This window comes from Trichoderma virens (assembly GCF_000170995.1).
Source record: "Trichoderma virens Gv29-8 chromosome Unknown TRIVIscaffold_4, whole genome shotgun sequence".
NCBI lineage: Eukaryota > Fungi > Ascomycota > Sordariomycetes > Hypocreales > Hypocreaceae > Trichoderma > Trichoderma virens.
Genome location: NW_014013745.1, coordinates 1,279,962 through 1,294,466, shown reverse-complemented (window position 1 = coordinate 1,294,466; position 14,505 = coordinate 1,279,962). Strand labels below are relative to the sequence as shown.

Sequence of the window (14,505 nt, the reverse complement as noted above, 5' to 3'; positions counted from 1 at the left end):
TGCCGTGCGTGAGGCCAACCACAAAGCAAGTCGATGGCATCAGGACAAGGTATATTACGGCGATATATAGTTGGCCCATGAAGCTGGCCACTATCAGCCCTATCCAACAGGTCCACCCGGTACAGGAGACGGCTATATATCGTGGGCCACGTCTCCGGATTGAATTAGTAAAGTTCCGCCAGAAGCTCTTCTTTCCTTCCACATGTTCGGCATCGGAGGTCGTATCCTCGCGCAGCTGGATAACGTATAATACCTGTTCTCGCCGTTGTGGTTTTCCATATTTTTGGATTCATTTTTAATTTCTTCGCCAGCTTCCTCTTCCTTGCCGGCCCAGAGTCGTGTGGTAGCCGGCGCGCTGCACGGATACTAGTTTCCATACCGGCCATCAATACATGTCAGCCCCTAACTGCACTGGGGCTGGTCTAGTAAACAGTCGCCAGCTGCAGTGTCTTTCAAGAGGAGGATTCGCGCGCCTGATGGCGGTATAGGCCAGTTCCAGAAGGGCACTGAACCACCCCTGGGTTCGTAGACGTGAATGCTTGTCTCGACGTCGACGAATTCGATAAGAGCAGAGAGCGGAAGAATGCTGGCGAGTGTTTGTGCCCACACAGGTAGATTGGGAACCTTGAAAGTTGATCAGAGCCATGTTCAGTTCAGAAATGGGTATCGCGATGACTGCATTTTATGTGGCGATGGCTATTGTAGGATTTTTTTCCTCGGAAAGAACAGGACAACTTGGTTGATGCAGGAGATTTGCTGGCCGGACTGCGTATTTGCGCTTCTCCTTCTGAATGGCTTTCTTATCGGTCCTGGAGAGACGCTAGAGGGCTCATTCCTTTGGAACAACACTTTATATAGAATTCTTCCTTACAGCTATTATTTAGATCAAATAGATAAACACATTCACTTTTCCATAGATCAGGAAGATATCAAGGAGGATTTTATAGAAAGCATATAAACTATTATAAATAGGCGTTTATAAGCGTTATTATATAGAATGAGCTAACTTTAACAAATTAATTTGGTATTTGATAAAGTACATATCATAAAAAGAGTCAGGTTTTATGAGAAGTATCGCCGTACGTTTTTTATATTATCCCATGGCGGCAGCCAGGATTGAGATTAAGGGGCTAACTTTATACACAGCGGGTTTAGAAGGCAGCCCAAGAAGACGACGCTTAAGATGACTGATAAGACAGAGCACGAGCTACAGGAGGAAGTGTTCTTGAAGCATGCCGAGAAGCTTGGCAATCTACACAAGTTCATTGTCGGTGCGGAGATAGCCGCTGACAGGGCCAGAGGTGGCAATGAAGTTGCACATTGGAATCTGGGCGTGATGAAAGCTGGTACATGTCTTCGGAGGAAATTGGAGTGGAAATACGAAGTTGTCAAACCCAACTGATATTATTCTTTTTATTAGCTAAACCCTTGTTAAGTAGAGACAGTCCATCTATCCGCGCTCGGTGATAGATACTTTCGGATTTCTCATATCACCTGAATCACCCAGATCGCCTAAAGTGGCACCCTTAGGTTTCTAGCTCACCCAGAAATTCTCTCATTAATTCCTAAAGCAGCGTAAGTAAGTGGGCCGTAAGTGAGCTCTTTTCCTGCAAAATTGTGTAAATAATATGCCAGGCCGACCAAACTGCCTAGACCCGTCATCACTTCACCAGAAGAAATTTATTTCATTGTAGACCCGGGAAAAATCTTCCACATCGGGGATTATCATTTATTGTGTGATGTACTTCAGTGAAGGATAGATATATTATGTACCGTCACCGTCGAATTTGCCAAAGTTGTTTTTGCCGCGTGCAAGACCATCGAGTCCCAGAAACTCCGTCCACATGCCCAACACACCGCTCAAATGTGTCGCTCCATTGACTTCAAAGCCACATTTTGTAGTCGTGGTATCTTTAGTTATTGGGGATGGCTCCCCATCCCCAATAGATCATCTATCCGCTTTCAGTATCAGACAAAGCCTTCGTTCACCGAAAAGTCAAACTTCAAAGTATTGATCAGTTGTGATGAAGCAGACATCCCCCAGGCGCGTCCATCAAATGGTTGAAAAGAAGCGCCCTCATCTCTTACAGCTATGAGAGCCGATGCGTAATCTTGTGGTACAAACACTAACTGTTCTTCGCCTCGCTTGAAGTAGAGCCTCTCGATCCATACTCTGTTGGAACAGCAAGTCGATGAATCTGGTCTTGACAGTGGCACTATAACCTCGTTTATAAGCAAATGCGCCTTACAGGGAAGCAGATGAATGTTTTTAACTTTTTTGTTCCATTCTAGACTTATTCTCAATTCGCCGGTTTCTAAATCCCATACTTCAACTGTAAAGTCTCCTCCATCGGATGTCACAATAATGTCAGCAGTCTGAAAAATTATCTTTCGATATTTTTCACCGCCATAGGAACGGGCATCATTATTCGGATGGAAGACACGCAGAGTTCTTCCTGTGTGGATATCCAAAACCTCAGTCCGACTCGGATTCCAACCGTTAGCCACAAGAAGTCGGTTTTCGTGTGTGAATTGCATATTAGTGACGAAAATGAAATTTCTCTCGACCTTGGTTAAATGACCACTTGCTTCGAGGTCGAACACGTATAATTGCTCATCCGAAACGATAGCTGCGATAAGCTTGGAGTCAAGCGAAAACGCCATGCGTCTAAGCCTGGTAACCTGGATCTCGTATATCGTAGCTCTCTTCTGTATATCCCAAATTTGCATAGAATCCTGCCTGGTTAAAAGGACAAGGAGCTTATTATCGGGAGAGAATATGTGTCGATTGCGATCGTCTGCGTTCTTGCTATGGAACACTGATGTCCCTGTTTTGCACTCGAACAAGTCGTAATGGCTTCCTTCCCATTGAATAGCGAGAAATTGACTATTGGGAGAGAGCATCATGTACTCAACTCTGCGCTGTGTGCTAAGGCTAAATGTGTGTGCCATTCTCATGCCCTGGGTGTCCCAGATGTACACTTGAACCTTGGAGGAGTGTAGCTTGCTTACTTCATAAGGCGGCATTAGAGCAATGAATTTGCCGCATTCGGATGTTGTAACGTATTGCGGTTGGGGGGGTTCGGAACAAGAGACCAACTGCTGCCTGCTCCTTGGCATGTCCCAGAACCGGATGGTATTGTCACTCCAACTCGATGCGAGAAATGTTCCATCCGATGAGAACTTGATTTGCCGAACGAAAGGCAGGTCATCTAGTTGGCATTCTATAATATGCCTTGTATGGCTAGATGCAACATCCAGAAGTTCAATGCGTCCCTTGAGGTATGCAGCGATGAGCCGATCGTCGGGTGAAAAGGTGATGGGATAAGCGTACGCGGGTGGAGAGGTGAGGACATGAGCGTACGCAACCCGAACACGCCACCGCCTTGCGCTTGATTGGATATCATAAAGCTCAACGTGTGTTTTTGTTGCCAAGCCCATCATCTGACCTCTAGATGAAAGGTTAGATAAACAGATTTGTCCCCCGTATTTAGCTAACTTGCTAACAGTTTGTCCCGTCCTAGAGTCCAAAAGGCCAGTCTCGTGTCTAGTGCTATAGACAAGACGCTTACCATCAGACAGGAATACGACGTCCGAGACATAATCTAAAACTCGACATTGCCAGTTTGTGGCGTGTGTCACAATATTCCACAGCGATATGTTACTATAACCGATGGCACTCATAGTCGAGCGTAACACAAGCGAGGCACCATCTGGTGAAAATGCAACCTGACAACTCGACCTATCATGGCACCAAGCCGTGTGATCATGGCTCAAAATTTCATCCTGAAATGCGCCAGTCGTAGAATTCCAGAGCCGGATTGTACGGTCCCACGACGCAGAGGCAATGAGTTGACTGTCGGGAGAGATGGCAACTGAATTCACACAATCTGAATGACCCCTAAGAATGCGCTGATTTGCACCTGTCACGACGTCCCATAGCCAAACAGTTCCATCGTCACACCCAGATGCTAAATATTTGCCATCTGGTGAGAATACAAATGATATAAACCCCGGTGGGTGCCACAGAATCTGCGTATATGTGGGCCATGTGTCGCGCCTCTCGAATGAAGCGGTGATCCAGTTTGGAACTTGGTCATGGTATATTTGACGAATAAGGCTTTGCTCGGGACTAAACAGGAGCGCTGAGCAATACAATTGCAACGGCGCTTCTTCGATAATGCGACTATGATAATAGGCGAATCTCTTGGCGTCGCGTATGAGCTCGCCGAGGACCTTGGCAACGGTGTTGGGGGCCTTCGCCCGGGGCCATCTCAGCTTTTCCAAGAATCTGGAGAAGCTTAACGAGGAGTTTTCTTCGTCAGGTATATCTTCTAGCAAAGACCGAAGCTCTGACAACATAGTCATTCCCTCGGATAGCCGACCCAAGAGAGCGAGAACTTCAAGCCAACCGAGGAAATCAGCTCGGAAGAAATCCACCATGCCTTCATGACTTTTCCAGTCTTGCCCACTTTGCTGAAGATGTCGCATCCAGTAACTGCAAGCATACTGAACCGAGAGAGGTATATGTTGATCCACTTGGGCTTTGGAAACATCTCGTGCCTTTACCCCTGGCTTTTTTAGTTTGCACATGTCTTTATGTAGAAAACCATGCATGATAGCTAAACAACGTTCGAATAGATCATAATGAACCTGCTTGGTGAAAATCCCGAATAACTGGTTTGAGCATCTTCTTGAATCAAGTAGAAAGTCTCTAAAAGAAGGGTGAAGGATATCGATTTGCTTTCCGTCGTCTTCCGCAAAATCCAACACAGATTTGAGCTTATTGAGTATTGATATGACCCTCGTCTTTGGCTCTTTGATAAAATTGACGATATCACTCAGGGTGAATGTATCAAACAACACCAAAATTGATCCGACAACTTTTTGAAACTTTTGCTGCAATATTGCAACTTCGCCAGGATCCAATTGCTCGCTGAACGAGTTTTCCAAAACTGTGTTATAGATGCTATCAAGTCCCTTTTCGGCTTCGAAAGTAGAAGGTCCAGTGGCACACAGATTCAAGAGCCGCTCTTCTGCGAGGATGCCTCCTTCATTGATAAATCGGCAAGCTGTAGCGGCATAGATAAACAACCCATGTGATTTTTGCACGAGAGTATGAATCACCTCATCAGATATTACGTTGTCATTCCAGCAATGTCTCTGGGATATTTGCGTCAGCTGATGACGATAGTATATCTCCAAGTCGCCATCCACGATTGCCTGTTCAATGCTGTGAAGGGCGAAATGTTGACGTGAGCTGACGGATATGCCCTCAAATCCAAGATCAATTGGTCGATCCGGCCTGCTTGTAACAAAAATTCGGAGTGGTATCTTTTTGACCGTCGAAATAATGCTCGCAAAGCATTCAATCAACATTACCATGTCTCTTTCGTTGTCGCATTCGTCAAGTGCATCGACTATAATGAGAAGCGGAGACTGGATAGAGTTCGACTCTAGCAAGCGGAGAGGCTCCATGATAAGCTTCTCCCACTGGTTATACAATGCGAGGTGATCAATCCGAGCGTTCGATGCGAAAGCGTCCATGATATGCTGTCGTAATACTAGAGAATGCTCCGCGAGCTGAGCGGCCATAGTAGTCGCGAACTTCTTGGTTGATGCGAGATCACCACCACCCCTGGAAAAGAAGAAGCTTGCTCCCAATTGCTTCCTTTTATAGTATTCGCGTGCAATCGTTAGAGAAATTGTAGATTTTCCTGTACCTGCCATGCCACTGAGCCAGTAAATACGCTTTTCGCTTTCATGATCAATCCAATCATGGATATCAGAGAGAATCTGCTCTCGTGTGTGTTGAAGGCAACCGGGAATGTGTTGCTTGCTCTCTGCGTCAAAGCTGGCGGGCAGGTAATCGAGTTTCGACTCCTGTGGGGTGGCGGCATAATTGGCTAATTAAAAAGTCAATTACTCTTCAATGTGACGGATGTTGTACATCTTAGATATAGACAATAGGTACGCACTCGAAATATGTACATTGCCTTGGTGGATGTGTGCATTATCGCCAAAAGTATTGTGAGAGATGAGCTCTTGGGTACCGCCTCTATCATCCATTTCGATCCTGAGTGATCCTACGTAGGTAGGATCAAGACCTAACGACTAGGAATTCGGATAGAAAGTTGATGCTGAATTAAATAGTTACAGGATGAAAGAAGACACGACTGCCCAAAGACGTGACTGCCCAACGCTTGGCTGGGCTACGAATACTATATGCATTATTATATAAGCCAGAAGCATCTTATAGGCTCCGCGTCGCGCATACCACTTTCACATTACCCCGTGATCCCCATTATCCTGTAGGGTAGACAATATGTATCCAGGCACTTACGAATTGGAAAGTCATCACCTCCAGATAGGAGGGCCACTCATGAATGGAAGAGCATACCGAACATACCCAGCATGGTAGTGCTGTTAGATCAACCATTGCCGCTGCCATTTGGACATGCTATGTGCTGACGATTGTGTACACATACGGGTAGGGGGTTGGTAGAGAAGAAGAGATTTTGCCATTACCGGTGGCGCCGTAGCCGTCAGCTTAATATTGCAAATCTTCTTCTAGCGAGCCCCCAGAGGGCAGGGTAGGATACCAAAAGATGTGTGCATCCCATGATGCTCGTGCCATCGCCGAGACGAACCTTCTCAATGACTCTAACGAAATGAAGACTTAATCTAAAAGAATAGGATTGTAGTGCATGAAGAAAGGGTTCTAATGCTCATTTTTATCATTCACTAATAGCAGATGCGACCATAGCTAGGGGAAATTTCGGGGTCCTATACAACTCTTTTCCCGAGTTGAACGTCTTCCATTTTTTACAGCCAAAGACTCCAAATTTGGAGTCGCATGCCTCTGTTTTTGGAGGGAAAGGAACTCTGCGCTATAAGATTGGCTGCTATCAAATCATCTGACACACATTAACACGGAGGTTGTGATTATATATTTCATGTTGTTGATTGGCACTAGATTATAGCGCTGAAGCATGCTTTTATCTCTGCTTTGAATCTAGCTATTACCTACGTAGACGGTTATACTCTCGTCGATGAAGTAGATGAAGGTCAAGGGTAATCCAAGGGCCGTGGGTGTGTTTTCGAGGCCGTAAGGTCTTGTGCCTTCCCCCTAGGTATCGACCAACTTGCCACGCTATAAATGATAATACTCGGGCATAAATGTGGAGGAATTACATTTGTAAAACTATCGTAATCTCTCTCTTCCAGTTCTACAATCCAGCAGTTTCGCATCTATTTCAGTACTTCCTCTCTCTTCCGGCAATCAAACTTCCTGAGAATCACTGACTCATGCGCAGTGGCGCAATAAGCTCTCGGCATGAGTATCATCCTTCTTTTCATTTGCACATCCGCTTACTGGTCACACAGCTAACAGGTGGCGATAGAGTGGCGTACAGATGTGTCGGCGAACAAACGGGCTTGTCAGCTCTTGGCACAGATCCTACAGCCTGATGTGTCTTGGCTATGTGTGTCTGCCCCGAGTATATGCCTTGCAATTTGAAGACGGCACCTCCGGATTACCGACTCGAGATGTGGCCGCACACGGTACTCGAAGGGGTTTTACAAGTATGGACTGTCTGGAATGGAGGATAAGGGTAGATTTCTTGCCAGGAACATGTAGAGGAGGCAAAGTGATTTAGTTTGGCAATGAAAATTAGGCTAAGGCGCTGTTCTATTTCCAGATGAACTTTAAAGTTTCTATACTTTATTTTTAGCTCTTACCTATTCGGGCAATTACCAGGTGTCGAGACTTCTTGTGTCTCTGCTGATTTTAAATATGACCTCTATTACATTAAGGCAATTTACTAAGCATACTCTGGCTATGTGAAATGCGTTGTACAACCTTCGATTCCGCTTCCACCAAAGTGTTCTGCAGCTTATTACCTGCGATTACTTCGTATAGACTTCGTGTTTGCATATGACTGTAGCTTACATTAGGGATTACATAGCGCATGCAATATATGTCCTGCCTCAGCAGACTAGGTAAGCAACGGCTAGCAAGGTGGCTTATACATCGCATTGCCCGCTGCTTAGTTTACGTAAACCAGTGATGCACAGCATTAAATATAGCCAATACGCTTATAAATTGTATAAACCAATAGCATATTATTATCCTACGGCTTTAGCCTCCAGCTAGCAGTGGCTTTGTACGGAACGCTTCTATCCGCTTATTCTGTAGATGTCAAAGTATATCAAATTATATCAGATTATAGATGTATACAATAAAAATACATTTTCAACAGCACAGAAATTATCTATATAATCAGCTCTCCATCTTGCTTTCTATTTTACTTTCTACATCATCAAACATCATCACAACAACAATCACACCAACACTACAAACAACACTACCTCTTCAACCACATCTTTCTCATTTCAAATCTAAACAAATAACTTATACTACTATCAAAATGCATTCCGCTATTGCCTTCACTCTCTCCGCTCTCGCCCTTGCTGTCTCCGCAGCTCCTGCTCCTCGCAATGTCGGCACTGTTCAAGTTCAATTTGCCAACGATGTCACTGGAGCAAACGGCAACGCCTTGATCCCTCTTGATGGAACCGATATTAGCCTTGGAGAGGCTTACGGCAACACCAACCTGTTCAAGGATGGAACTCTCTTTGTCACCAGCCTGCAGTTCACTGCCGATTTCACCAACGTGCAGTGTGTTGTTCTGAAGGATCTCCAAACTGTGGTCGCCAGCCTTTCCGATCCTTCGCGAGACTTCCAGAAGTTCTCCCAGCAGCCTTTGGACTGGGAGACTGGCTTCACCATCGCCTGCAATGTGCACGCTTAAACGTTTTCTAAGTTTTTTTTTAAGCTCGGGAATTGAAAGGCATCTTAGACGGGAAGGGGATTGGTTCGGCATCTTAGAAGGGGATAGGTTTTGGTTTTTGGTTTACTTTTTTCGACATTCATTACAACCCAACTACTAGAAGGCATATACACACGGAACAATCCACAATCACGGCATCTTAGCATAGCAAATCATTCATTTAGACTTAATATAACAAGGTTTCATCCTATATTTACAGGTGCCCTGCTTTTTAAGTGCTAATATATATTTAAAATCTCAACCCCTTTTACCACAACCTAGTGCTTGTACCATATTGAAAGCAGCCATCACTTGGCAATCAAGTAAATTATAAAGAATCATGTCTTGACTCAAGCACATACGACCACAAGTAGAGGAGAATTCGGGCTCCCGTCAAGCATTTGAATTGAGTAAAAACTCTTCCATTTTTATATATCCAAAGGCTCCAAATTGAGAGGTCATGCAATTCCGGTTTTGAAGGCTGTTGTACCTCCGCGCTAAAATGATGATCATTGTTCAGGTTTCCTGGCTCGTTATTGAAACGGAGCCCCGATACCTCTTCTGCGACCCGGCAAAAATACAAATATAAGATACATAATCAATCACCGTCTACCTAGCTTTAGACTCTCCCAAGTACGTACAGCAACAAGGCAGTAAGCTATAACACCAGGGTTACGGGCTCACCAGGTATAATAGGTTATCATAAACAAGAATTCGCTATGATTTTAGCCAGAATACACCAGCCCATGACTCCAGTTAATAGAATTGTTTATGGCCGTATTGGGAAAGTGACCAAAGAATAATAATAAAAACAATGATAACTCCATAACCAAATGGATTATATAGTATTTTGATCTCCTACTCAATCACTTACGAACTAACATTATCTAAAACAGCTCGCACATCAATTGGCGCGTTTCCTCCACATTTGTTTCGCGCAGTTTTGCAGCCTCCGTTCTCTTTACACGTAGATAGTGTTGAATGATACTGCTTCCCACCATAGTCTCAAGATCTTTGTAATTTTCTTCCAGGAGATCGAGCGCCTCTCCTATACTCTTGGGGAGAAATTTTGCATCCTGGGGCCACGGGTCTGTCATGATGCCCGTATCCGGCCATAACAGAGGCTCCTTGTTGGTACAGCCGAGCAATCCGGCGCTCAAGATTACTGCCAAGGCCAAGTACATGTTGGCCGTTGCGTCGATGCAGCGGACCTCCCAGTGCCCGTCCTTGATCTTTCGAATCGGCACTACACGGTTCTCGGTGCCCCAGCCAACCAAATGACCACCAAGATATGGCTGGACACGCTCATAAGATATCTCGTAAGGTAGGCAGAAGGCGCACAGTTGCGGAAGGCGCTGTAGCATGCCGGCGAGGAAGTGATTTTGCATATGGGGCGGGTTGATGGAGATATGAGTATGCTGCCCTGTCGATTGCCGACGTGACTCTACTGGTCGAGGCGACATAGTTACTGTCAAGCCATGGCGGCTGAAGATACGCTTGAGTGTATCGTGAACGAGTATCAGCTGATCGACAGCGGCAAGCGGAGGGAGGCATCCGAGGGTCAATTCGTATTGTCCGCGCCGCCCCTCCGTCTGAAAGGCATCAATCTTGACGCCTGCCGCCAGCAGCGCCCGAACCGCCTCTTCAACATGCTCATAACATGGATCACGGAGGCCACAGACAGAGAATCGTCCAAATCCAGAACTATAAGGAATCAGGATCCCCTCTGCAGAGGCCTTCATGACCTCAAATTCTACTTCAAACCCAACAAGAAAATACACTCCAAACATTTCCTCAGCTTTTTTACCCACTATCTCCAGAGCACGGCGGGGACAGAGGTTCCAGTTTGGCCCGGGCCGCGCTGGGGTATACTCGACAACTTTGCACATCACATTGGCATACAGAGGATCCAACGTCGGTCGCGTTTGCAGGGAGCTCCAATCAGGCACCAGCCAGTCGTTGCCTGTTGGGTCGAGCTCGGGCAGCAAGTTGTTATCCACGATACAGTGGAACGCAATAGGCGGTACATGAATGACTCTCTCTCCGGCGGCGATGGTTAGTCCATGCTCAATGGGCACTATGCGGGCCCTCAGGAGGCCTGAATGATCCTGCCATTGGAGGCGAAGAAATTGCACGCCCGGGTATTGAACTAGGAATACTCGCAGAGTGTCTGATGGAACAAGCTCTGGAATAAGGGCAATTTGCCCGGTCGCTGACGGTGCGATCGTTTCCGGAAACATGGCGGAATACAACGGACGGTACTTCCTCAAGAAGATACTTTCAGTAAAGTTCACTGTTGTTTATAGTATAGGAGTAACTGAAGATATTAATGGATGTTCAAGGGCCCAAGAGACCATAGAGAGAGAGTGTGTTCCAAGACAACTAACCACAATGCCTGGGCAAAGGTATCAATAATCTTGTCCTGAGGCTCTGACTGCTTTTATCTGCGTGGACTAGCTGCACTTTGTATAACCTAATTCAAAAAAAGAAAAAAAAAGAAAAGGAAGAAAAGAGTAGAGTCGTAGTAGGATGCAGTACACCCATTTGGGATAAGAAAATGTATCAAGTGGCTGGATATTGTCGATGCGTCGCACTTTTACGCACTTCATATATATATAGGTGCACAAACACGATGGAAATTCTCATCATAGGTCCTAAGGGTTCCCTATTATAGAGGACACAGATATCAAGTATGACGCAAACATCAATCATTATCCTAGTATTACTGTACTGAAACATTTTCTTACTACGAGATCGTATCCACAACTGAGACAGCGCTTCCAGAACTGAGACACAGCTGCCAGAACTGAGACATCGCCCCCAGAACTGAAACATTACGCATGGTGACGTCAATCATAGAGGCCTGGTAGAGGCGGTGAGTAATGTATTAGGATTAAGAGTATCATGGTAAGATTCAGAATATTAGTATTCGATTTACTCGCCCTGCAGCTACGACGAGCTTAATTTGAGTAGTATTATCGCAATCCTCCTCCCTACCTCGCCTCCTTCTTCTCTCTCTCTCTCTAACTATTTCTTCAAAAAAAAAAAAAGAATCTTTTCTCTAACAAAAAAAAAAAAACAAGAGAGAGAAAGAAGCAGAAGAAGGGGGAAGCGAACACCATGACAATCAACGAACTCCATAGATTTCCGCATGACCCTGTTTTGGTGAAATTACTGCATGCAAGCAAAAACAGACCCGACTCAGCTATAGTCATACACGACGTTTGTGGCTATGAGAAAAGCTATTCACAGCTATTTGGTGATGTTATACGCACACGCAACGAGCTCCGCATGCAGTTATCATCGTCCGTAATCGATGAGCATGGTATACTACGTCAAGAAACTCCATACATTCCTGTTCTTACACGCAGCGGTTATGAGTTTCTTGTCGCCTTCTTCGCTATCCGGGCCCTTGGTGGTGCATGTATTCCGTTCGGTAAGTCGCTCTGAACGCCAGACAAAAAGGCATACATTTCGTGACTTCTATCTAACCTCATAACGAAAAAGGCTCCGGCATCCTTCCAGAAGAAGCATCCCATTTCCTGTCAATCACAAAAGCCACTTGCATCGTGGTTGGCAGCAATGATTGTATTGAGAGGGCTGCGAAGATAGCTGCATTTGTTAATAGTCAAGGCAGAGCCGCCTTTACACTACCCATTTCTCATGATGCTGAACCCGTCCGGGCCTCCAATATCGATATTGATGAAGGCTTCCGACTTGCGCCAGATGGCCCAGGCATGGTTCTCTTTACGTCTGGCACCACTGGTCTGCCTAAAGGTGTTATTCTTCCGAGAAACTGCTTCACCAACGTGAGCCTTGCGAAACCAGGAGAAGCTTGCATCAACTATCGTCCAGGGCATTGGATTGGCGGGGCGCGAACTCTGATTATGCCTATGCTAGCTGGAACGGAGCTTTACACACTTGGAGAAAAAGGCAGTGCCAAGGAAGTTCTAAACGCGTTCAGAACCCATCGCATTACACAGGCCGCTTTCACACCAACATTATTAAGAAACATGAGGGAGCTGTTAATAAACTGTGACGGGCAAGTTCCAAATGAGAAACGCGACGAATATGCCAGCTGGTTCAAGGCACTAGATGGGCTGAAGTGCTCTGCAGGGATGATTGATCTCTCAACCTTGAAGTTCTGGACTGATTTAACCGGTTTGCACATGTATATTGGCTACAGTGCAACGGAATTGGGCGGTCTAACCATCGCCACGAGAGATCCCGTGACAACCACTGTATGTTCTATTTGCATTTTCACGCCTGCAGCCGGTCGCGCATTCAGAACTAATCACAATGGCAATAGTCTCTCATCGGATCTCCAATCCCCAATATCAAGGTGAAACTTTCAGGAGGTAACAACGGCGAAATCCTTGTGAAGAGCCCATTCATGCTCATTGGGTAAGTATTGCGCCCATAAATTCATTCAACAACGCCAACGCTCACATTGCGGTTCTGTATAGCTACGTTGGCGAGGATGATTTAACTCGCGCTGCGTTCGATGAAGAGGGATACTATAAAACCGGGGATCTTGCTGAGCTTAGAGATGGTCAATATTATTTTACAGGTCGAAAAAACTCTGATTGTAAGTTTTATTTTGTAGAGGCGGCTTGGAGGCATTCACATCTACTCAGTATGAATGAATCAGCTAACCCAGCTCGTAGTTGCTTTTTTTCGTTTCTTTCGAATTCCATTACAGAAAGTGGAACAAAGCTTACTAGATCTACCTTATATCTCAGAAGCATGTGTCATTGCGATTCCAGATCACGAAGCCAAAGAACTCTGCGCAGCTGTTATTCGCCTTAATGGAGCGAGTGGTGTACCGGTGCCTGAGATTAATCTGGCTCGCATCCGGTCGGACCTCATGCAGAGCCTGCCCATGTATATGCTTCCCGCTATTCTCCGAATCTTGAAAGATGGAGAGAACATTCCACGCAATATTTCAGGCAAGGTTGTCAAGGCAGCTGTTCGCAGGGAGCTTTTTGCGACAATCGAGTGGTGGCCGCATAGCAACCCACCACCAGAGGTCGAGTATTGGGGTAATATGCCACCAATATTCGAGGCAGCTACCCGACCATGGGATTGGTGTGGTGTTCAAAGAGCTGATTGAAAGGATCAGTATGTAACGATGCGTAACAAACCCACATAACTAAACGCATCAACCGCCTTACCACAAGAGCCTATCGTCGAGTTAATTCGAGATAGCCAGTTATGAGCTTAACACTAGTATAAAGATGGGTTGATTATATGCAGCATTTTACAGAAGACGGATGTGGTGAATTGATGGAAATGCCCTCAACTATTAAAGTGAGGAAAGCCAGGTACGACTGCTATTGTTCTCTTATAATTGTTTCATTCTGGCCTTCTTTCTATAATCTATAAAGGATGCTTTCAATTATGAACACCACGTTTCTTCTTATCTATTACTTATGCCTTATCTTGAGGAAATCTCCTTCCATTTAGTAAATCACTTAACATACGGCAAACATAGTTTGGCGGTATTAAGGCAAGCGGATGCGACTTAACCAATTTTTTGCTCTTAGAACTTATTGAGACTGACCTTCCAAGCATGTACCACCATTCCTGGCATTCCAAGACGAAAGGCATGGGAAAGAGCAAATGTATTCTTTAATGGATATGGTCATATTTCTTTAATGGATATGGTACACCA

General features: G+C 45.3%; 4 protein-coding genes across 4 annotated transcripts; 2 read left to right on the top strand and 2 right to left on the bottom strand.

Annotated features, from left to right (window-relative positions):
• Positions 1-2,286: 2,286 nt before the first annotated feature.
• Positions 2,287-5,871, bottom strand: TRIVIDRAFT_132634 (uncharacterized protein; the record flags this gene model as incomplete). Its single annotated transcript, XM_014103344.1, has 3 exons — positions 2,287-2,838; positions 3,643-4,273; positions 4,346-5,871. Coding segments are annotated over 3 exons (2,709 nt in total), but the record flags the coding sequence as incomplete, so codon positions are not given.
• A 2,396-nt stretch (positions 5,872-8,267) lies between these two features.
• Positions 8,268-8,996, top strand: TRIVIDRAFT_91616 (uncharacterized protein; the record flags this gene model as incomplete). The annotated part of the gene is made up of 1 exon (XM_014103343.1): positions 8,268-8,996. The coding sequence occupies one exon, from the start codon at positions 8,430-8,432 to the stop codon at positions 8,811-8,813; it is 384 nt and encodes a 127-aa protein (XP_013958818.1).
• Positions 8,997-9,718: 722 nt separating this feature from the next.
• Positions 9,719-11,071, bottom strand: TRIVIDRAFT_30270 (uncharacterized protein; the record flags this gene model as incomplete). Its single annotated transcript, XM_014103342.1, has 1 exon — positions 9,719-11,071. The coding sequence occupies one exon, from the start codon at positions 11,069-11,071 to the stop codon at positions 9,719-9,721; it is 1,353 nt and encodes a 450-aa protein (XP_013958817.1).
• An 880-nt stretch (positions 11,072-11,951) lies between these two features.
• On the top strand, positions 11,952-13,944 carry TRIVIDRAFT_30537 (uncharacterized protein; the record flags this gene model as incomplete). The annotated part of the gene is made up of 5 exons (XM_014103341.1): positions 11,952-12,267; positions 12,339-13,072; positions 13,141-13,235; positions 13,298-13,419; positions 13,499-13,944. The coding sequence occupies 5 exons, from the start codon at positions 11,952-11,954 to the stop codon at positions 13,942-13,944; spliced, it is 1,713 nt and encodes a 570-aa protein (XP_013958816.1).
• Positions 13,945-14,505: the final 561 nt, after the last annotated feature.